The 24,899-nt window shown below is 37.2% G+C and overlaps 1 protein-coding gene across 1 annotated transcript; it reads left to right on the plus strand.

Moving 5' to 3' along the window:
• The first annotated feature begins 223 nt into the window (after positions 1 to 223).
• Positions 224 to 24,456, plus strand: HSD17B3 (hydroxysteroid 17-beta dehydrogenase 3). Its single transcript, XM_059836996.1, is given in 9 exon segments — positions 224 to 2,184; positions 4,246 to 4,290; positions 11,011 to 11,082; positions 16,686 to 16,799; positions 17,263 to 17,329; positions 18,069 to 18,107; positions 21,284 to 21,364; positions 22,740 to 22,863; positions 23,404 to 24,456. Coding segments are annotated over 9 exon segments (867 nt in total). The 5' UTR covers positions 224 to 2,030; the 3' UTR covers positions 23,575 to 24,456.
• Positions 24,457 to 24,899: the final 443 nt, after the last annotated feature.

A 24,899-nucleotide genomic window follows, 5' to 3' on the forward strand; every position in this document is an offset into this window, starting at 1 on the left:
ACACTTAACATTTGCATATAATTAATTAATATTTTGCTCTACATTTAATAAATAAAATTATACAGATTACAGTTTTAACAGGTGTTTTTTTTTTGGGTTACTTTTTTTTTGGGATGGACACATTCAATTGTCCCAAGCACATGAACAACACTAATATTTGCTTTTTATATGATTAACTCCTCTAGTGTACTTGAGGTAGTTTCTTTTGCTCATTCTGTACCATAGTGAAGTGATTTTATATAATTTCTTGTTCATATAATGTTTTTGAAGTGCTTCAGACTTAGATTTCTCACCCAAAATACAGACCTGATAATCATAGTCTTTATGACAGTGTTACTCAGAATAATTTAAAAAATAAATCTAGGAATAACAAGAAATAGGTACTATCTAGAAGTACTTGCAACTGCTTGCATACTTTCACAAAGAAACCCAGCTTCAGTCACTTTCTGTTTTCCTCTATATCTGAGATACTGTTGATTTCAGTAAATTTGCTGATTAAAATTCTGGCAATATGGGCTCAACCAGGCACAACTATCATGTTAGAATTTAGGAAGTTGTATGGCTGTTTCATCAAGAACATCAATAATTGTGTTTTTCAGTTAATAGGATAGAAACTTAAAACTGATTTTTTAGGATACAGCTGTTTACTTTTCTACAGATTTCATATTAATGAACTTAAGGTTTTAAATATTACATTCATACCATTACAAATGTCAGGGTATATTTACAAGGAAACATACAAAGAAAAATCATTACTGGACCAGAAAAAAAATATTGTCCATTGATCTGTTCATGCTCTAAATTTTGTGGGGATTTTTTAGCAGTGACCTCACTGTAGTGAAGTGAGATTAAGTGAGAGAAAATGTGGTCACCCAAGGGACTTTCTACCCATTCACTGTAAATTTCTTGCAGTGATTCCTGTGGCAAAAAACTTACCTCAGAAAAAACACACTTAGACTGAAGATTTCTTCACATTCTTAAGGATTTATTAATTTTCTTCTCATTTTCTTGGCCTTATTTACTTATATTGGGCCATGATGCTCTGTAGACCTATCTGAGACTCATCACCAACCACAGGAAAAGAAAATGGAAACGGAACATGGAAGTCCAGAATAGAAGACTGACCACTGTGGAAGATTGTGTTTTGATTTCATCATCAAATAGAAGGGATTCTTATAAATTTTGGGTGCATTAATTTAAATGAGGTATTCAGCATTATTTTTTACATGTAGAAAGCAGTGATACCTCTTCAAATTTAAAGTAATCCTTGAACAGTGAGTAATTTTTTGGTTATTTGTGATTGATTGTAAATACTTTTGTAAATGTAATATTCAATACTTTTTTATTTGTTTGGCCTGGCTTACTTATGAGGTGAACCCTAAGAGGAAAATTAAGGCAGCTTTAGTGTGAGGAAACTGGGTTGTTGTCAAGCTAAGACAGTAATGATTTTTTATCTTCTTGTTACAGATAAGCTAGTGTCACCTTCCTTCTGTCTGTGGTTCAGACATTGTCTTGTAAAGAATCTGAACAGTTGTGGGTTTCTGACTGAAGGTGTCAGTAATATAACAGGATAAATCTTTTTTCTGATTCCAGTGTGAATTTGACCTGGAAATGTCTGGGCCACAATTTAACTCTTCACTGTAAGAAGTAGTGTTGATCTCTGTTTAGGGTATTCTTTTTTAAAGGTTTGGTTTAGATACATCTCCAGTCTCTATGAATGGTAAACAGTCACAATAAAGTTAGTTTTTTGGGTTTGTGTAGTTTCCAGAAAAGAAGTGAAACCTTTCCCCCAAGGCCAACATTAGAAATCATTGTTTAGTTTGGATTTTCTCAATAGTTTACAAATGTGGGTGTAATGTAGTGATGTTATTCTAATCTAAATCCTGGACATTTCCTGGAAAATGAAATCATGTGACTTGATTCATCATCTCACTTCTCTGCCAAGGCTCAGAGACTAACTGTGTGCTGGAAAGAGGCATTTTCCATGCAGAGAATGGCTGATTCATACAAGCTCACTACCTTCTCTCACCATGGAAGTGTTCCAGCATCAGCTACTCAGTCTTGTTGGGGCTCTGATCTGTTTCTGTACTCTGATAAAATGCATCAGATTTATGAGAGACCTTTTTCCATATATCTGAAGTACTTTGCCTTTGGTTTTCTCTTGGTCAGTGGGAGAACAGGCAGGTAAAGGAAACTACTTCACTTTCGCTTTTAATTGGGTGGTGGATTGTTACATAACTAATCAGGAGTGGTTTTCCTTGCATTTCTTTTTGCTTGGTTCCTTTCTCTTTTCTCCTAAAGCTTTAGGTTTATGAACCTGAAGGTTTTGTATACCTGGGGAGAATAGAAAACTGATCAGACTGGTAGCAGCTCACACCGTGGTGTGTAGATGTGAATTCTCTCCCTGTTGCTACTTCTGCTGTTTTCTCTCTGCTGCAAATGCTTTTATTTTAGTAGCATTGCTCAGATTCTCAGTTTTCTGGTATGTGAAGTTGCTAGTTTATGTCTAGCATATGTTCTCCAGTTTTCAAAGCAACTTTTCTTCTTCCTGCTGATGTGGCTCCAGTGTATTCTTTTCCAAATTGCTGACCTATCCTTAATGATACCATTAATGAACTAAATTTACTTTAGTCTAAAATCTTCAAAGGCTGCAGGTTGGCAGTGTTTTTTAAGATAGTATGCATTCTTGTAGAATAACACAGAATTTAACAAGCACCTACTTCTTCCTATTGATCATTCATGTGTTTCTTAAGCTTGTTAGATGACTAGTATAAAGTAAGGATGAACAGGTGCTGCCACTCCTGCGTTCCTTGGCTGCCGATGTTGCTGATAGCAGCTTCTTGTTTAGAAATTACCTGAACAGTAGACTTGTGTTTGATTCCTTTTTCCTGCATTAGACTTGATGGTACTAAATATATAAAATTATTACATATATAAAATACATCAATTAAATATATAATTGACTATTAAATATATGTTTAACTACCACATCTCCTAGTGGATTAATAAATCCATTCATGTGGATTAATAAAATAAATCCTCCCTGAATGCCACACACTTCTAAGGCAGTGCATAGGTCTCATTTTGACTTAAGTGAGGCACAGACCTCCCTTCTGTGTATGAGATGAGGAACAGCATATGGAACTTTCTGTGTAGAATCTATCTTTTCACTTAAGGTTGGAAGACTTGTTTCTTTCAATGGACCTTTATGCTGTGTTTTTATAAACAAAGTCTTTTGGCCCCAGTAAAATTCATAAGGCTCAGATAATTTGCATTGTCATGTGGCACATGAGATTCTGAAAATCATGAAAATTAAAGTTAGCGTGTGGAAGCTTGTTTTTCAATGGACTCTTCACTTTTCATCTACAGGTCTGTTAGGAAACTACCCACGGCTTCTTCACTGGGATCTCATTTCCCTTTGAAATGAGAGAGTAATTGTTCTTCTGTTGGCAACACCTAACCATTCAAAACTACTTTGCTTTCTGTGTCTCTGTCAACACAGAAGTCCTTAATTCACATTTTTTTATATTGACTAGTTTTTCATTTGCTCTAAAACATACCAGGTTTACCTTGGAACTGCTTTGGTGCTTTGCTATATCATTTCTTCTGTATTTCCAAGGTGTTAAGAATTTTTATTTTTATAGTTCCTCTTTGGTATCTATATGCATAATATTAAAAGTTCAGGATACTTTACAAATGCCAGGATTTGTTTATTTTCACAATAAGACTAAATTCAAAAGTAAACTTAGTAGTACATCTCTGAAGGAAGAGCAGTTTATAGGTGGTGGCAAGTTTGATGTGGTCTTTCCTTACAGATAGTAATTTTTGTGAGAAACTGTTGTATCAGTTTCAGGTAGTCTTTATCTCCTACCATTCTGCCACCAGCATATACTTTCAAAGCTTGCAAAACAGAACTTGTGAAGATACATACATGGAAGAAAATTCTGCCAGCTCTTCAGCAATTGACTTGTTGCTTGTAGACACCTGAAAATGAGAGTAATAGTTACCTCCTGTACCACATGGGCTACCTTGGGGAGAGATTTGCTTTAATGACAGAAAATTCTGAATGAACTAAGAGGTGCATAGGTCACAAGGAAGAAAATTTAGAAGACTGGTTCTATTCTTCAGTGGAGACATTTAGGTTGTATCATTCAGGAAATGCAGATGGTGAAGATTTAGCAATTCAAAGAGAAGAAGCCAAACCAGAGATCCAAATGTAATCCATATAATTTTTTCTTTCTCCAGTGGTCACAGGAGCAGGAGTTGGGGTTGGAAAAGCATATTCCTTCAGGTAAAATAGATTACCTACCTTTCATTTTACCTTAACAAAATGACGATTTCTATCCCTCCACCAGTGTCTTCAAATTAGTAAAATTATTCAAGAATTCAAAGCTACTGTGACAAATCATGGTCCTAATCTTTCTCTCCTGGATAACCAGAATAGCTTTAATCAGATTCTGAAAGGAAACCAGTGGTGCATTTCAGAGGAAAGTCATTCGGGCCTCAGTCATCTCATCAAACCAGGGAACTAAAATGAGTGATTCAAAAGAGGGCCTATTGTCTGTCCAGAAAAGGAAATCTCCTAAATTGTCCCTTTTCTCCCAGTTTCATGGCTAATCTGCCATGGCCTGGTCCAGTATTAACACACAAAATGTAATTTTGTAGCCTTTACACTTGCAAACAGATATTGAAAGTTTTATCTGAAATAACCAATAAGGGAGAAACTTGTATAAATTAATATAAACTACAAGTTATAGAAAGTATAAGGGATCCTAATGGTTTAATTCAGAGTCAGGAGCTCTAGGAGGCTGCAGGAGGAAGAGGATATCTGTGCTGTCCCTGTAGCCGCTGCTGTGCAGAGTCACTGCAGCAGTACCTTCCATTAACCCATGCTAGTCAGCACTGAGGGCAGGATGGCCTTGTATGGTGTTGTACCAGCCTTGCTATTATTGATTGTGACTGAGCAGTACATTTTCTCCTTGGTGTCTTCTTTCTAAACTGCCTCCCTTTCTAGAAGCTAAACTGCAATGAATCAAGAGTTGCTGTCTTGAGGGCTGAGGTGACTGGGTGGCAAAGAATGTCCTGTAACATGCAAGAGTTTAGAGTGATGCCTTCTGCTCATAGATTATAAAATGTATGTCACAGAAAAAGAAAAAAAATTGTATCGATTTACAAGATTTTTGCTAGTCTTTTCATTATGCATTGTTTAAACACCTAGATACCTTATGACTGCCGTTGCTGGGAATGGCAATGCAATAACCACTTTTGAAAGAACACTGAATGTAGAACACTCAAAGACAAATACCAGGTATTAGAGAAAAATCCCAGGTATTAGAGTTTAACCTTTGGCATAGTTGTGAAAAAAAACCCATGGGAGAGAAGGGAAAATGCTGCCTCCTGTCTATTCACTGAGTTGCAGTATTAATAAATAAATTGGAAGGCTCTGATGAATACATAGGTCAGGGGGAATGGGATGGGATCAATACAGGGAGAGCAGGTATCAAAAATGCCTAAACTTTTTTATCGTGTGTCTGGGTGAAGTCCTCTGTTTATGCAGCTGAACTAATTTTCTGTGATATTTTATCCATGTGAAGGCTGCAAGAACTTGTGAATGTCTAGATTGGAGCCTCTGTCATTATTCTGCTTTGTTTGTGCTGTATGGGTTCTGAAAGAGTAAATCCCATTAAATGGCCAGCTATAACATGTGAATGGCTGCATTATGCCATAAGAAAGAGTAAACCCACTGATGTCTTTTTTTAAAACTTGGCTAGAGCTGGATAGATTTTGTGGAACATTTGTTCATTATTTTTGGCATTTGTGGGATGACTGAAAGTCATCTTTCTCCATGCTGAGATGTACCATCCTCTCCAGGTGGTCCCTTTGATTGAAGCTCAGCTACTGCTCTGTGGGACAGATCCCAAGCCCACACCACATGAGCTCATAGTTTGGCACATCATCTTGCTGGCTGAAGTAGAAGCACACATTTGTGTGTGGCTTGTAGATAAATAAATCTGATCCTTCTGTTTTAATATTTGTGTGCCTTCAGAGGTTCTGGCTCAGCACTGCTGTCTTGCTGCTCTGATGTCAGGATACAAAATTCTCTGATGTTCTTCTGGTGTAGGTTCCTCTGGTGTTATGTGCTGATGTGAAGACAAGCCTTGTTTGATGGGCACAGTCTTCTAGAGTATGAGTTCTGATGTTAAGTGATTAATTTCTTTCTGATGTCCTGAGATCAGATATGGGCTGATAAAGAGTCACAACCAATTTAAGGACTCCACACTTGGTAGCATATGCACAGGATTCTAAGGAGAGCTGCTTTTGTGTTTTGGAAGGCTAATGGAATGTGGTTTCCTGTGTTTAGTTATATGTAGAGATCCCAGTAGGTGGTTCATTGGATAAAACTCAGCAGGCTGAGGTCCAGAGAGAGATTACAGAATCTACAGGTTCCATACTCTTGTTTCCAAGGTTTATGCCTAGATACAGGACTCTACAAAGTCTCTTAAGCTCAAAAGCTGCCTGGAGCTGTATGAAGAACATACAGCCGAGGTCTCAGAACACAACTTTTTTGATGCCAGGACACAGACCTTTTGTTTCACAAGCTTGTATTGAGAGGCAAGCAGATGTGGAACTCAAGTTTATCCTCTTCTGAATGAATATCCAGGCTTCCCTGAAGGCTCTACATGTGTTTTGAGTAGATGAGTTGTTTTGAATGACTGACCTTGAAGATGAAGACCCGGACCTTTTAACTGACTGCTGTGATGTCAGAGTACTGGAATTTTTTGGATCTAGTTTGCTGTATGTACTTGAAAAGCCAGGCTTCTGTTACACTTGGTCCATTAGTTCTTGGGTTGGTAAGGTTTAAACTCACCAGACTTCCAAGAAGAAACAAAAGTAAGTCATCTGTGAGTCTGCTGCTTGTCTGTCACATCTCTACTCAAGGAATATCATTTCAGGTACTGATGTAGGTTATTGTTTGTTCTGCTTTTGTGGTGTAGTAACTACAGATGTGCTTTATCATCTGTTACTGACGTACCACTTCAGACATACTGGGTTTATGGACAAGGCTGTGGCATATTCTGAGATTTATGGTTTGGCTTCTTCACCCTTCTCATGTGATGTCAGGGCATAAGCAGGATGTGGTTTTGTTCATGCGATCACCAGTCTTGTTTCTTGTTACTGTTAATAGGTCATTATTTGTAAGTCAGGCCAGTGCTTGTGTTCAATCAGTGTTTCAGCAGACCATTTTGAGACAAACCTCATTTATTTAAGATCCATTCATTTCCTAATTTAACAGCTCCTCGAATCTTACATATTTGTTTCTTGTCCTGAAAGTCTGTGTAATATTACAGCAGTATAATACCTGTTAAATATGATCTGAATTTTCCTGCCCTGGTTGCAAAGTATTCTTTTTTCTCCACTTGATCTTGGATTTATTCGTGGAAATACTGCTATTCTCCTTGCATTGCACAGAGCTAGCAGAAAAATTGCTAGATCATCCTGCTCTGTCATCTCAGTTCTGGTCTGCTGGACCAGAACCTGGGGTGAAATATTTGAATCAGAATGAATGAGTTTTTGATTTGTAGGGACCCTACAGTTCTGAATCCTAGTTAAAGAAAGACAAAAGGTGAAACATGGATCATATCAGTATTATATCAGTACAGTCCTAGAGAAGAGTCTTCTCTAGGAAGTTGAAGATTACTGTAGGCAACTACAGATTCCGCAAAGCATTAATAAGGATTTTAAATTATTGCATCTAGTGACCCATGTAGAATATAGTGAATTTGTCAAGGCAAATGTAGCAGTCACATGCAGTATCACAGAATCACAGAATCATACAGAATTTCTAGGTTGGAAGAGACCTTTAAGATCATCAAGTCTAACCCACACTCCAACACCTCAACTAGAACACTGCACCAAGCACCACATCCAGTCTTTCTTTAAACACATCGAGGGATGGTGACTCCACCACCTCCCTGGGCAGATGATTCCAGTATCTGACCACTCTTTCTGTGAAAAACTTCCTCCTTAATTCTAGCTTGTATCTCCCTTGGCGCAGCTTGAGACTGTGTCCTCTTGTTCTGTCTGTTGTTGCCCAGAGAAAGAGACCGACCCCCAGCTCACTACAGCCACCCTTCAGGAAGTTGTAGAGAGTGATAAGGTCACCTCTGAGTCTCCTTTTCTCCAGGCTGAACAACCCCAGCTCCCTCAGTCGTTCTTCATATGGCTTGTGTTCCCAGCCCCTCACCAGCCTCTTTGCTCTCCTTTGGACACGCTCAAGCATCTCAATGTTCCTCCTAAACTGAGGGGCCCAGAACTGGATGCAATACTCCAGGTGTGGCCTCACCAGTGCTGAGTACAGGGGAAGGATGACCCCCTGCTCCTGCTGGCCACACTATTCCTGATACTAGCCAGGATGCCATTGGCCTTCTTGGCCACCTGGGCACACTGCTGGCTCATGTTCAGCCAACTGTTAACCAGCACCCCCAGGTGCTGTCATGGTTTGAATTTAAAACCTATCTTGCCTTTCATGGAGCTTTATTGTTTAAAAAATCAATTCAGACTGGGCTGTAAAAACATGCTAGAAAATGCAGAGGGACATAATATTCATTTAATGTAGATTTGAACTTTTTAATAATGCATTTTTGAGATCCCAGAGTGCTGATTCTGTTTGAATTTTCGTTATCATTAACCCTATTTCTAAATGCTTAGGTGTCATGATTCTTTACGGCTGGAGTTGTTAATAATGATCTTATATTTAGGCAGACTGAGTCTCAGAAGCATTTTAGTCCTTTGCCACTGGGAGTCAGGATTTCCTAACATATGCGGCCTCCCATTACACACTGGCTGGGAGCCAGTGCTGCTTCTTTATTGTGAAAGGAAACAACCATTCTTTAACGTCAAAGCCTTTGTATATTAGGAAAATTCTTTGTGCTAAAGACATCAGCACTAAAAGTTACCGTCATTTGAAATATAAGCCCGGTTTAACCTTTCCTGCAGGTGGCCAGGGAATTCTAAGCACAATTATTTTTGTTTACTTGAGGGTCTGTTTGTATCTCATGGTAATTACAGTGTCCTACAAACCTGTTTCTGGAAGGATACACATTTTCTTTGTGGGTGAGGAAGAAAAAGAGACTAGTCAGAGACTAATCAAAAGAGACTAGAGACTTCCTTTGCCTTGATTTCTGGTTAGTCTGGTGCACAGCAGCAAGAGAGGTTCCCCTCGCCTGACAGGTAACACTTTTATAAGGTTGCCCTAAGTATGTGCTTTTGGGTGAAATACAATGCAACCTTAGCAGTAAGAATCCTTTTATAGTTAGGTTTTAGGAGGGGGTTTTCTATCAAATGACATACAGAGACAAATGTATGATACTGAGAAGCCCAGTGAAGCAGAACTTTTTTTATTTTGTGTATTACATGGCTGGTAATTGGTCTTGGGTCCTAAGATGCAAAAGTCTAAACAATCCCTATGCAAACACCCCAAATGACAGAAAGGAGCAAGTGACCCTGGAAATGCAGACCGCACCTCTGACTGAAAATGCTTTGAGTTAAATTCCTTATAGACAATGGAAAATCTACCAATATGTAGGCAGTTATAGTTCTCTACTTGAGAGCTTCAAGTGGACTTAAAGCAGACTTTTGAAACCCCAAAGCACCCAAGTCTGTGCAGGTGTCTTTGGAGCCCTCATCAATTATGTTAGAGGATCCACACAACATGGAATTGTGAGAAAGGTTGAAAATGCAAATGGTTGTGACTGATGCCTTTAACAGGGCAATATTCCCTTGTACTCTTGATGGAGAAAGTTTTTGAACAAAGGTCCTTATTTCTTAACATTCTCTGCATTGTCTCATGAGAACCCAACAGGACAAACTGTTTCCTCAAATAGTTTTAAGAAGAACATGTTGCAGCAAATCAGCTATAGAAATGAGTGGATCTTCAGTGGATGGCCTTTGGCAGTTATTTCTTCTTCTAGGCAAATCAGAAGGTTCTTGCAGATGGTATAAGCTTTATGTTTTGTGATGGCTAATTTAGCTCTCTTTCTCCTTTCTCTCAGAGGCATTTTTCTAGTTTTAGTTTTATCTTTCTTTATACACTCAGCTCAGCTGACAATTGTTAATAACTTCATTTCAAAAACTGGCCATGATTCTTTCTCTGACTTTGCCTAAAAATCTGATGGGAATGGGAGGCCTCAGAAAATCAGAAGAAAACCATTCTGTGTTTGTTCTGCAGTTATTCTGCACATGGTTACACCAAATTGACAATAAATGGATTGTTATGTTAAATAGTGTTTGCAGCTATAGAATTTCAGCTATTGCCAACGTCTTTGTGGATGTACATTTTTGTGACTCTATTCTGAATATTTATGTGTATAATTCACCTTTTTTCCTTTGATTTTAAAATATTTGTTTCTTTTAAATTTGCATTTAATTAAAAATAAGAAAAAAAACAGTTAAAATTTATCCATCAAACCTGAATCAGATCTAATTTATATTCAATAAAAATTAATAAGGTCCAAATCTTTTCTAGCTGTTAGGCCTTCAATTCAATAGGCTTAATGTACTTCCTCAGGAAAAAGATAGGATGATGGAAGGTGATGCTGTAAAATTACTGTAAAGCCAGCAACATGACTAGGCTCCCAAATAAAAATTAAAAGGAAAAAAAAAAGCGTTTCTCAGAAATTCTGTGTGATTTTCACTCCCTGAAGACTTTCATTCATTTGAAGTTGGCTCAAATTATTTTTATTTTTTTCCTGTTATTGGGATTTGATTGTTGTCCAGTATATTTTTCTTGTAAGGGTCCAAAATTATACAGTAAAGGAAATATTCTGGAAGTCTTTAGAAGACTGATTATTTTTTGGCCTGGTTTTAACATCTCTTATTTATCCATTGGGCAAGTGACAGGTGAATGAAAACAATTTCAAAATTCATTATTTTTGTTTTTGCAAAACTGTAAAAAATGGAAAGATTCTTGTCACCTTACGGTTTCCTAACAATTTTACGTTCCTCTCTTGTACCTGGCAAGAAGTGGATTAACTATAGTGATGAAAAGGAGAACTTTTGAAAAACTGAATTTGGTAAGCATTTGTCTCAAAATTATCCTCCCATTTACCAGGCTGGCGTTACAGGGATCTGCAAGTTTTTTCCCTTGTTTTTCTAGCACAGCAGGGTGCTAGATATTGCTACGGCTGTACCTCCAAGTATTTCTCCAATACTAAAAACTTTTTTATATTACTCTGTCCCTTGAGCTTTTCTAGACATAGATCTCTCTAAAAATATATGCTTTCTTTCGAAGAGTGTAATGGGCTGAAAAAAAGTGAATGTGTGCTCTTTTCTGCCTTTATATGCCCCTAAAAATCTGTAAATACAGATAAATTGGTTACCTTTAAAGTAGTTCTTGGAACAGAGCAGAGGAGGACTAAAAATGAAATCAAAGTACCAGGTTTGTTTATTGGTTGGTTGGTTGGTTGGTTGGTTGGTTGGTTGGTTTTTTAAGGCTTTCAAATTACATTTGACTCTTGATGAAACAGTTAAATAGAGTGCCTTTAGAATTAATGTTCCCTTTCTTTTCTTCAAAGGAAATTAACCATTAATCCTGGTGAATGTCTTGTATAAATACTTTAAGATTGACAGTTAGAATTTATTTAGGAGTCAAATGAGTTTTTATCCTCCATTAACTTTACAGATTGCTAGAATGAAAATCATTCTTTCCACTGTCTCTTTTTCTACACTGGCTTCTATCCAGCAGATTCCTTGATTTATATGTTTAAAAGTATGTGTCAACCCAAGACTGTATATATACAAGTTGGAAAGACCTGCCTTTAAGAAGGCTTAGCAGCTGAGTCCAACAGAGTATCAGGTCCAGGGTACTTACCTAAGAGAGCAGCATCTGTCGGAGATGTGGCAGACTTGGGTTAAAAAGCCTGCAAATTTTCAACCTACAGCTACCAAAATTGAGGAATGGACCCAGAAATTTTCTATCCAACATGCCTCTTTTTTTTCTTTTTTTTTCTTTTTTTTTCTTTTTTTTTTTTTTTTTTGTGGGGCTGAATAGAGTTGTTTTCCCTTGGAAAGCAAGGGATATCTGATGAGCAAAGCTGTAAATTCCTCCTCACTATGAGTACAAGGTCACCCACTGGACACCTTGCTAACTGAGACCATACTGCACTGCACTTTGTAGCAGCATGCAATGAAGGACTTGCCTGTCTTGCAAACACTCCTACACCTTCTGCACACACCCATGGCTTTTCAATTGTTCGGTGACTGCTCCAAGCTTCACTGATAGCAGCAGTGTTATCCATCTAATCCAGGGTGTGGGGAGGTGTGCTGTGTGACCCCAGAAGTCAGGCTACACTGATGAGGTTTAGACACTGTTCCACCTGGTTGTGGTCATAGCCTTTCCCACAACTTACTGAAATAGGTGGCAAATCCAAATGAAGTATTTCAATTGTTTTCAGCAGGTTTTAGCTGAAGTCTAGAGTGAGTCATCTGTTATTTATTGTGTCAGGTTGGAAATTAGTATCTTAATAACAAATAGATGGCACAAACAAAAGGAAAGAGAGAAAAATACAGCACTGAAAAGCATAGAGTATCTGATGTGGAGGGACTAGAACCAGCAGGGAGCTCTGGACACATTACTCTTGTTTCCTTGTGTTTTAAGATCTACACAATACTTTTTGCAGTTCATTGGGTGTTATATTGAAAAGACTTGCTCCATTTTCAAAGTGATTGTATTATTTGCCTAATTATACTGCCACATCTGTTTGGATACTGAGTGCTATTAATTAAAAGAGTCTAAACTGTGGGTAATTACAGACATCTCAGTGTTTGGCTTTCCAAGTTCTGTGGGCCACAGGTGTGCCTGAGAACAGCACTCAGAGCTGGAGCCAGCAGAAATCCACAGTAAGAAAAACATTTCTCCAAAGACACACTGGAATTGAAAACCAGATTTCCATTCATTCAGACTAGAAAGCTTTTTTAAAACGAGATAAAAAATACCAAAGTAGGTGTTACAGAGGGCAGACAGAATCACTAGCGCAGGTATACTGCTCATTTAACACATGTGGTACTGTAGTTGTGAAACACTGATCAAACCACAATACCAGGGGATTAGAAATTATGGAATGCTACTAACTGCAGTCCTGTTTAATTTCATCTGCTCATATTTCCTGAGCAAGCTGTACAGGCAGAGCTAGGCCCTGTTTGCAAAATAATACATTAGGGTCCATTTATATGTTCAGGATGTGTACCATACTGTTGTTAAAGCCAAACAAACAAACAAATAAACACAAAAAGGTACTTCTGCAAGATACAAAATTCCTCAGCACAAGTGTGTTTGGGGTTTGTAGGGTTTGGTAGGAATTTATATATTTTATTTGTTCTGATTGGTTGTTTTGGAGTTGGATTATACGGGTTTCTTTGTTTGGTTGGTTTTTTGCTTGTTTGTTTTTGTGGGTTTTGTATTTTTTTTGGTAGAAACAAGTATTTTTTTTAATGGAAAATAAGGTGTGTCATCCTTAGATACAATAAAAATACAACTGTAGCGCTTTAGATTAGCAGAGCACACAGTTCATGAATTTGGATTTGATGATGCAGGAAACTATACAGAAATTATGTCTGCTAATATAGAATTAAGTAGAATAAAAAGGAACCCACACAGCCAAAGACAAAATATACCTTAATCCCACAAAGACCTATGAAGATGCTAACTCATTCAGCTGTCCTACTTGCTATAGGCTGAGTTTCCAATCTGCTCTGCTGTGTCCTCTGCCTCTTGTTCTGCCTGCTCCAAGAAATAAGCAGGTAACATAGTGAGTTCACTGACTAGCATAAAACAAATAATTTCACACAGCCTTTCTGCATCCTAAAAGGACATTTAAAAATGTTTGTTTTGTCTTGCTGGTCCTTTAAGGTAAGCTCCTCAATTTACTCTCCTGTCTGTAAACTTCCACTGGATATGAACACCATCTAAGATTTAGCGCTTCTCTCTTTATATTCAGATGTTGCTGTAGTACTTCCAGAAGGCCTTTCATGATCAGTTCTTGTGCCACTTGGGCATTCATTTTGCTGTGTTGATTTTCAGAACATCTTTATAATTCTCTAAACTATCTAAATAGGAGTGGAGTGATTCTGGAATGCTGTATATCCTATACAACTTCATGCTACATTCTGATTTATTATCTTTTTGGTAAATTTCAAAAAGCAGCACATTATCCTATCTGACAGCAGATTAGATTCCCAAGTGGTCTAAGGTCAGAAGAAGTCAGATGTAAAAGTCTTAGCAATACATCTTATAACATATTGAATTGAAAAACTTGGCTCCACTTTTAATTTTCCTAAAATTAGTTTTTGCACCATTATTTAAAATAAAATAAAATATTTTGAAAAAAAGAAAAAAGACAATAACCTGTCCTGGTGTTTGAAAAGCTAGGCTTTTTTACTTCTAGGACACTTAGGACTTTTAAACAGAGAAGCAATAGCTTGTATCTTCAAAGACTATCATAAATCTGTCATAGAGAGGGAGAGACATAAGAAACATTAGAAATTGGTTTTTGGCTCTCTCCTTTGCAGAACTGCTATAATTTTCTGAAGAGCTATCCCTGGGTAATTCATTTGTCAGCATGAGAGTTTTATTGTTTTTTAATATATTGGTTTATTCTTATAAGAGATGGAGGAAAGCCATCTGGAGTACTTGTTTGTTGGCTGACAGTGCGATTGCAGCCATACAGTTTTGTACAGACAAGGAGTTGCAGAGAAAGTCCAAATGGCTTGTTTGATCCTCATTTTTATGTTGCTCTAGTTTTGGCTGCCCTTCTGATTGCCCACGAGAAGGATGGCCACAACATCACTATACTTTTTAAGACCATCTCATTTTGTTTATAGAGCTCTTCAAACAGAAGGTCACTGTAGGTGTCTGCTCCAGCTGTTGTTCTGTTCTTTCCCACTCACTGCATTTACACTCACAATGTCCTTTTATTTATAGTTTCACCATTCGCCCAGCCTGGGACCATGACAGGGTCATTTGCCACTAGAGTTGCTTTTATAGGTTGAAGGTTCAAAGGATGTTTTGTCCCTTTCATACACAGAAGTGCAGCTTAGAAAGAGGGCAAGAAAAAGGGCAGTCCTTCCTCCTTTCTTCTGTCATGGAGACAGATGTCCTCTAAAACTGCACACAAGATGCAGCCCACATTTCAGATCTGCAGTGAGTGTGCTTGCTGTCTCCTCAAACTTCATTACTTGAGTAGTGTAACATAGTCGAAACTTGCAGTTTGCAAAGAGCTTTGAGGGGCAAAGAGGAACAACTGGAAAGGAGCAACTTTATCTCATCCTCCACTCCAAGAGAGGTTCTGATTTGTTGCAAATTGATCTGCTGGACCCAGCTTTCTGCATCCTTGCTCTCCCATAGGAGCTGGCACAAGGCCTCTTCTTAGTGAATGAGCACCAATGGATGAGACAAAATTTCTGGGTAATAATTCAGCATGTCTGATTCCTATTCAAGGCAATGCTCTCTGTCTTCTGTATGATAAAATCAGAATACAAACCAGCAAGAGACATTTTGCCAAAAGCCATGTGCAATTTTTGCCATGAGTGTACACCTGAATTCCTGCCACTTGCAGAGAGTCTGCAATCTGATATTCTATTGACATTTCCAATATGTCAATAGAATATCAGATTGCAGACTGAGAATGTCAATTTGCCTGTCACTTTTTCTGCAAACTTCATCTGGATTTCAGGTTGCCCATAAAACTTGAAAGCAGGTTTAGTAGCAAAAATTTACAATGTGAACATCTAGTTAGAGGAGACCTTACTGGGCCCTTTTAAAGGACATCCTTGCCTTTAAAAATGAGTAAATAAGAGTTTCTACTTCTGTTCCTCATGAAACTGCATTGAAAATATGAACGGCAATAAATCAGCTGCTGAAAAAATGACAATGTACAGCTGGGCTCCTCTCCTGCATAGAAATGATATTGGAAAAATCACACACATTTCCCTTTCCTTTCTAATTGACCTTGTAAAATTTAAGCTATAGTCTTCCTAAAATGCCTTCTAGTGCTGCAAAATCTCAAGAAAGGTTCAGACTATGAAAGTGCAAATGCTAAAATAAGCAAGGAATTAAAAAAAATAATACAGAAAATGCTGCATCCCATCCATCCTTGTTTACCCTTCCTCTTGTGTAAAAACATAAGTTCCACTTGTTAAAGTGCTTATCTTATCAATCAAAATTCTTTCAAACTGTTCTGCAAAGCTGTGCCTGTGTAGGGGATCTGGCATCCACATTCATTTTTCTAATGTATGCTGACAGTGTTCATCTCTAAATATTATGATAACAAGGGGAAGAAGTCCTCTGTGTCTTATTTCTGAATTTGTTTTTTTTTACCTTACTGAAGGACTAAAGGTCTTCTTACAAGATCTTATGTTATTTAGGTCTTGTAAGAAGAAGTCCATTGATGGAATGCTTCCTATGTTTGCCAGGCCATTTTCCTGAAAACAGCTGGGTAGAGTGAGAGTGTTATGCTTGTGTTGTATTATTTCTTACAGTAAGAAGGTTGAAACAGTTGCTTGATGTACGATGGACATAGCAAGGCATCTGGTTGTTTCTCTCATTACTTATTACAGCTCCCCCTCTTTCTCAGTAGATGTGAACTGAGGTTTTCTTCACTGGTTGGTCTTGGTTTTGGGTTTTTCTTTAGTTACAGAGATGGCCACAGATCAAAAGATGAAGCTTATACAAGCTTATTTCACTAAAAATTCAGTGTATGAGAAAGTTGAAAAAGATCTGAAGGACTTGGATATTGGTGTTCTGGGTCAGTCATTAAGGCCTGTTAATTGACAAGTACTTTATGGGGCAGTGTATTTAACAGACCATTGTATAAATGATGTGTTGTAACAACTTGTTAGCCGATGCTTAAAACCAAGTATACATAATGAGCCTGTGGCTCATTATCTGGTATGACTCATGAAGCAAAAGTGAAAAGATGAGGTTTTGGAAGGTTTTTTAATATTTTTAAAGAAAGTCATCCTTTTAATAGTGAAAGAAATGAAACAACAGCAACAATACACAAACAGCTTTAGCAACAGTCTGTTTTTCTGTTCCCCAGAGACAGCACTCATCAGTGACTTCAGTGAAAAAAAGACTATGTTAAATAGTGTTTCTCTTCACCTGCAACTCACTATATTCTGGGTCTTGAAGAGAAGCACTTTGTTTAACTAGATGAACTATGCCCTTTGTCTAGATTTGATTCTTAACATTGTATTTTCCCTGACTAGCTAGCAATGTTGGAATGCTTCATAATCCTCTTCCCTGCCACTTCCTTAATGGGCCAAACAAATAAGAATTAGGATTATTCTGTAGATTTCATCTTCAAATATAACAACGAGGAATTCATTGAACAAGGCACAGATTTTGCCCCTGCTACAATCAAGTATTAACTGTTCAGTTGGCTTGGAAAGGAGCTGGGCCTGAAGAAGCATATTTTGATTTGGGCTAAATGCTTGGAAGAGAAGAAGAATGGTAGTTTTCAGCTAAACTGCAGGAAGCATCCAGTGATAGAGGGGAGAGTGCAGCTGACCTGGTTATAACAGGGATTAACAGACACCCTGACTCCCTGCTGGCTTGTAGTGCAATGGGGTCCACTCCATTCACAACCATTGCTGAAAATATTGGGTTCTTGTTAGTGTTATTAAAACTTAGTTTCTTGGGACACATTACTTAAGTATGTGGAAATAAACAAACAAACCAATCAAATTGAAAAAAAAGAAAGAAAAATTTTTAAAAAGAAAGAAAAAAGAAACCTCATTTAAATGTTTACTTTGTGCGGGAATTAATTTACAGCAGTTGAATTGAGTGACAGGATTAAGGATGTGATCAAATTCTCCATTGCCTTATTGTTATTTACCTCTATATCACTTGCAATGGAAAGGCTGGAATTTCTAAATGTGTATCTTCCTAGCACCTCTCTCAGGATTCATTCAGTTTTTATGTCGTCTTCTCTTCCAACTCAGAGAATCTCAGGCAGGCTGCTTCCCTCAAACTCTTGGTTAAGGATGAATTTACTCTTTTGTTGCTTCCTGCTGGACCTTGTCAACTGCAATATTATTTCTGTTCCAGGTAGGTATGTGACACCTTCCCATCTGTTCTGGGGCTGTAATGTATTTCATTAAAAAAAATCAGTCCTACGTTAGAGTAACCAGCTAGCTTTTCTGTGTTTTATCATTTAATTCATCAGCAGACAGTGGTTTTCAGCAGGAATGTCAGTGTTAATTTAAGGAACCCACCTGTTTCTATTACCTGTGAAATATTTTGATCAGAACTGACTGGAAAATTTTTAACACAATTTCTCAGTTGAAACACATCCTTACACTACAGCTGAAACCGCTAAAGCATTTCACAAATCATTTTCATTTTGGTATGCAGGGAGATTTGCATCAGAATTAAAGTTTTCAAGACATGTAAACCTGCAGTTTGAATTTTAGCACTGTATCTGTGGGTTTTGTCACAGTTCTCTTTTGCCAACATGTTTTTGTATCAATGCAGGGCAGAAGCTCCAGGAACTGTCTCCTAATTCTGTATTGTTACCTCTTGGTGCTAATTTTGGTTGGCTCCTTCCCCTCCAAGAACATTTAGTATTTCATGCTTTTCAACTCTGATTAAGATTTGTATTGCTCTGCTGTTTGCAAGCAGCGTGTTAACATGAACATGAGCAGAAGATCTCAACCTTGGCTTTCATGCCTTTCATGTCTTTCTAAAAACGACATGAAAATTAACAGCAGATGTTTGTCCTTCTCAGGCTTTCAAAATTTACATCCCAAATTTGTACTGCTGCTTAATGACTTAAGATAATGAATCATGTAATTCCAGTCAATGGAAGCAAATTCAGTAAGTAGCTTTGTGACATTTCTGCTCCTAGGATATATTCTATTTCTGTGTCCAAAGAACAGAAATATCTGCAATATCTGAATGGTATATATAAATATGCTATTCTGTACCCTCTTAGTCTGGATATGGAAGGTTTTTTATTTCATCATTTCCAACTTTACCTACATCTCAGAATGAACCTCTTTTGTTTTTGCAGTGCCTGGGCATTGCTTTCCCCACTGCTGCAACCACATCCTTTTCAGTGTTCCACCAATATTCACTTTTCTCCAAATTACAGAAAAGAAAGTATTTTCCTAGCCAGCATTCCTCTTGGTTAGGTCCAAATAATTTTTAAATCTTCTGGATTTTCCTTTCCCCTCCCTGTCTTGATTCCTGCTAAGATCCTGTTTGCCATTTCTCGCAGTGTAATGCCTGAGGTCCAGGTATCCTGGCTCCTGCAGATGTCACTGCCATTTTCAGCACTGCAAAAGAAGGACCTTTTCCCCTGTTTACTTGGAAATTCCTCTTCATCCAAGCTGATGTGACTCACCTGTGTTGTCAGACTTTGTCAACCCCACACTGCTCCTACTATCCTCTTGAGCACAAAGACACTACTGAAAAAAAAAAAATCAGGAAATAACAAGAATTCAATTAAATTGTGCCATTAATTTGCACTATTTTCACTACTGCCCTGTACAAGTTAGGTCACACTTCTGTCCTGACAAAATTCGTAGTGTAAATATGACTTCTCCTTGGTACTTAGGCTTCCTATCAATAATACCCTTCAAAAGCACAAAGAAAAGCTGATTTCTTACCTGAAAAAATGCATCTAATTCCACTTTAAAAATCAGATTCATTATTAAATATATTGCTAAAATAAGAATGAAAAAATAATATAATACTTAGCACTAAAAAGATCATAAAGCTCTTTCTCATTGCAGAAAAAATGATATATTGTCCTGATTTTCTGCAATTTCTGATCCAGCTACAGGCAGAAGTGAAAATGCAAAAAGAATGTGGAATTGACTTTCTCCTTGCAGTTATGATTCCATGTTGAAAAATTATGAAATTCAGAAACTATTGAAAAACTTTGGATAAACATAAGACTCTCACTGCTTAGAAGGCTAACCTTTGAAATTTTTTGACAGCTCAGATGATTTTCAGGCCACAAGCTTTTCTAAAATATTTTCCAAAATGTTGAATGTGCCATATTTTAGATGTTTGAGCTTTATATATATGGCTTGATCAAGTGTAAAATCTTGTTATTAAAATAAAATCAGTACAAAAATCCTGTCAGGAAGATGGGGAATGGAAAGAATTCTTTAAATACTTGTCTTATAGTTGATAAAAATTACTTTGAAACAGATGCAAGCAAGGTATTTTTTTTATAACTTAGAACTGTGCTAAGCTTCTACCTTCAATGCCTTTAGTGGTGGATAGGCTTTATCATTAACTCGTGGACTTCACAGTATGTCAATCAGTAAGATTCAACTTCTGTTAGTAATAATCATCATCATCATCATCATCATCATCTTCTACTTCTGTTAGTGCTGTATGATTATATGTATAGGAACTCCCACAAATTGTCAGTTAATTGTAGAACAGAGCAGAAAACAAAATATGTATCTGTCCCCAGTTGAAAATGTGTGGCAGAAATAGAATAGGATGTGATGGGCCTAATCAAGCAAGAAACAGTATTTGAATATATTGTCTATTCTTCTAAGAGTGGTAGTTTGGCTTGGAATAATACTTTTCAAGCTCTGGAAATACCCATATTACTAATCAGAGGTGTTAATTAATCTCTGTGATTAAGGATCTCTGTCCTCTTTTTAGTACTACATGTATTTTAGATATGAGGTCCTTAAACTAGAAGTTAGGCTCTTTGGATGGATTTTCTAGAAAACATTGTTAAATACTGCATTTTAGAGGCCAGTACATGCTTTTAGTTTTTTGGGGAAAAAAAAATTCTTATTGTTTAATTTTCATTTTGTTTTGTTTTGTTTTTCCTCATTGTTGCTAAATGCGTTGGTTTGAGTTTTGTGTACAGGGAGCTGTGAATGGGGAAGCTAAACCAACAGATCCATGGAGCAAGAAAAGGAATGTGATGACAAAAGAGCAAAGGGGATCTGCCAATTACTTAGGAGAATAAAAACTTTCCTCTGATGACAGACTTTTTTCTCTGTTAGATGTACAATTGCATGTACAATGTTCCCATGGTTCTGATTGCGACAGGCATTTAATTTTCACTTAAGATGTTATTCCTGTCTGGTTTAGACCAAACTAAACTGTAAACAAGGGTCTTTCGAAGGCACACTTCACAGTATAATAGGAGACCTATGCCTTCTGGGGAAAAAAATGTTTTCTGCTCATGCAGCCTTTTACTATAATCCTGTAAAGTGTAAACAGAATGCAACTGTTTAAACTAAATTTCAGTCAGAAAGTTCTAATTCTGAATCTGTCCTCTGGTTCGAGTACTTTCCCATGTCCATCACATACATGTACTCAGCTACTAAGGTAAATCTTTCACATTGCTCTGTGAAGAAACCCCCATTAAATGTTTATCAAAGCATTGTATCGGTATAACAAATGATCAGTATATAAACAGCATTGCTCCACTGAAATAAGGAAGTAATGTAAATTAGCACTACCTGACAACCAGGAATCAGTGAAATGATGTAAATGAAGTCAGCTCAGGATATGTCTGATCCTTGGAATGATTTTGCCGTTGATTAAATAGTATTATACCAGTGCTCACAATCTGTCTTCATTCTGGGAAATGAAGAATTTTACTAGACTCATTTATCTAGTTTACTTAAAACTGTAGATGCACAAAAGTACTAGGTTTTGCTTATGGAACCAAGAATAAAATTTCTGGTAGGTGACTGGTGAGTTGCCTAACTTCATAGATTTCACCTTCAATTTTTGCTCTGAATTTGAATCCATGAACTCGCAAAAGTGAGGAATGAATGATTTTGAGTAAAACTCTAAAAGTAACTTGATCAGCTCAGGTTTCCTTCAAATGAAAAATTCTAATGATATTATCTTGAATGTAACTAGTTTAGATTGGCAAAAAAAAAAAGTATTATTGGTAAGAAAGTATCGTTTTTATATTTCCTTTTTCTCCTTTTATATAAATCCCTCATCACTCAAAATTTGAACTTCATTCAAACCAGACAGTTTTAGATCCTTAAAAATGTTTACTTAACGTTATTTCCAACTGATATCATACATTAGTAGGGTTATGTTGTCTCTTTGTCTTTTGTCATTCTCAGGTATCTTTTAGCTTTGTGGTTTCTTTTGTTCTGGCTTGGTTTTTGTTTGCATTAGTTTGTTTGTAACATTTTTTTAATCCCCTGGAGGGAAATTATTTTATTTGTCAGCATTATATCATGCAATATCATGACAGTGTTAGTGTTACAATTTTAAGACTATCAAATTATGGATTTGAAAAACAGTCTTTTTTTTTCTTTACTAGGACTTTTATATTCTTTATTACAGAAGAGCAATTCAACATGATCAAGTTTCTGACTATTTCTCAAAGACCTAACTCCTAAAATCTCTCTTGAAAGAAATTCAACATTTGCATAAAGTTAGTAAATGCATACTCTTCATGGTGTGGAGAAAAACTTAGATAAATCTAAAAGATTGAAGCTAAAACTTTCCTTCAAATTCAGAAATACTTAACTTTGATACATGTATCTGTAGGTTATGCTGCCATGTAAATACTGAAGGCACGAGTTTCATTTTGCTCCACTTTTCACTGCAAAATAAGCAACAAGTGCAAGTGTCTGACTGGCACCGTAGGGATTGTCCCAAGCACAGAGCTACACGAAGCAATAGCTAGAATAAGTGGGACTTGGGGGTGTATATCTCTACTTTTTCATAAAAGTGTCAAAGCTTCCAGTGCAGTCTGCAGTAATACTTGTTGCATGTCCAGCTCAGGACAGTGCCAGGTTCCATCCTTTCTGGGGCAGAGAAAGAGTCAGCCTTGCCTGGGTGCACCAGCAGAAACTGTATCTTGAAAACTTCATTTCTGTGTTTTCCACCAATGCCCTGGGCCTTGTATGATGTTAAGCCATTTGTGTTAAGGACATGTTCACACTTATTTCTGAGCATAGTGAAAGCACTGAGTTTCCTATGCTAATGGTTTGTTTTGTTTTGTTTGATTACATTCTATCGAGGCTTTTATAAGCGCTTCTACAACCGCTACAAGCAGACTATAAGGCAAAGGTAAATATCACACAGGTGTTGCTGTATCTTGCCATATTAGCCTTCATTTTAGCAAATTCTTCAAGAATACTTGACATGTCTAAATCTGTATTGTGTAGCTGTCCTTAGTGAACTGCTGGGTGACTCCGCAAAAGTTCTGCCTCCCCTCTATATGCAGATTTTTTCCTTATTGCACCATAGCACGATCACTAATTCCATATAGTGCCCTAATCCCTTGCAAATATCAGTTAAAATATGTCAGATGCTATGGGATTCTTCAGAATGCCTTATGTAAGTGTTAGATGGCATTACACTGTTGTTATTAATATTATTGTTTATTTTAGATAGTGATTCCTTATGGTGTTTCTGCTCCAATGACAATGTACCAAAACCCTGGTGTTATTACAAAGACAGCAGAAGAGTTTGTTAGTGAATCATTGGAATATGTCACCTTTGGAGAAGAGATTTTTGGATGTTTCACCCATGAAATTTTGACTGAATTTGGTTGTGTGTAAATGTTTCCAAAGACTCCAGACAAGTCTGTCTGGGCTCAGCCTGTTCTTTTCACTTTTTCATAGACCTTGGACATCGAATGAGACAATGGGTTGTTAAAGCTAATATGGCACCAGTGAAACGTGAAGAGAGGAATACACAAGTAAAGCACAGTGGTAACAGCACAGTATGGTTTTCTCTGCTTGTGAGCCTTGAGCTGAGCTCAGTTTCATGTCTGGTTAGTCTTTATCCTTTCTCCAGCTGCCTGTTTTCACAACCTTGCTAAGGAATTTTCCAAGACCTCTACTCCTTCAGAATAATTGGCCAGCAATTTCAGAAGTTATTAGTGGGGGAGAGGAAGGACATAAAACCAGAATGTACTATCACAAAGACATCATTTCCTTGGATACCATGCTAACAAAATAGAGTAAATATTTATACACAGCAGCTGTTAATGATGAGCATAAAGTACAAGTATAAGAAAGGCAACAAATTGGCTGAAAGCAGAGGAATTAACATTTTCCTCTAAGAGAAATGTAGTTCCTGGAAGCCTGAAGTAAAAGGTTTTGTGGGCCTTATATGAGCTCTAAGAAATTTATATTACCAATTTAACATAATCTTAAAGGTCACTGATAATTATGCATATTTGATATTTATGAATAAAATGATAATTTGCTTTATTTCCATCTTGTTCATGCTTTCAGTGAGTGTTCTGTGTCTTTGGTTTCTTTGGAAAAGGAAATTTGCAAGAAGATAAAAAGAAATCTCTCAGAATGTAAAGCACACACTGGGCTTTGGGAAGCCTACAATGATAAAAAAATTTATTTCTTTCCAGAGCCTGTGAATAGCTCTGCAATATCTGATATGGGATGTAAGAGGCAACGATATAGGAAAAGGATGCACAGTAATTCTACACTGCTAAATGAATCCAGAGGACAAGTGTTTTGACTGGATGCATGTCAGGTCAAACTGTGTGCTATTAAAAGGTATTTCAAGGACAGTGCAATCACCAGGCATAGTCATTGTGGGATCATAAAAGGAAAGTCCTGCCTAATTAATTTGATACCCACCTATAATAGGGTTACTTGCCTTGTGGATGAAAAGAAGGTGGTGAGTGAGGCTTTTCTCTATTTTACTAATATTTAGTAAGATTTTGGTAAGATTTTTAGTGCTGTCTCTCAAAGTGTTCTTCTGGACTAGCTCTTGTGATGATCAGGTTCACCGTGTACTGGATGAAGACCTGGATGAATGTCAGAACTTCGGGCGTTTCAGTGTGTGGGGCTACATCTGCCTGGTGAGCAATCATCAGTGGTGTTCCTCAGGAATTCACTGTAGGACCAGTTCTGGT

Source organism: Haemorhous mexicanus, chromosome Z (genome assembly GCF_027477595.1).
Source record: "Haemorhous mexicanus isolate bHaeMex1 chromosome Z, bHaeMex1.pri, whole genome shotgun sequence".
NCBI classification, from domain to species: domain Eukaryota; kingdom Metazoa; phylum Chordata; class Aves; order Passeriformes; family Fringillidae; genus Haemorhous; species Haemorhous mexicanus.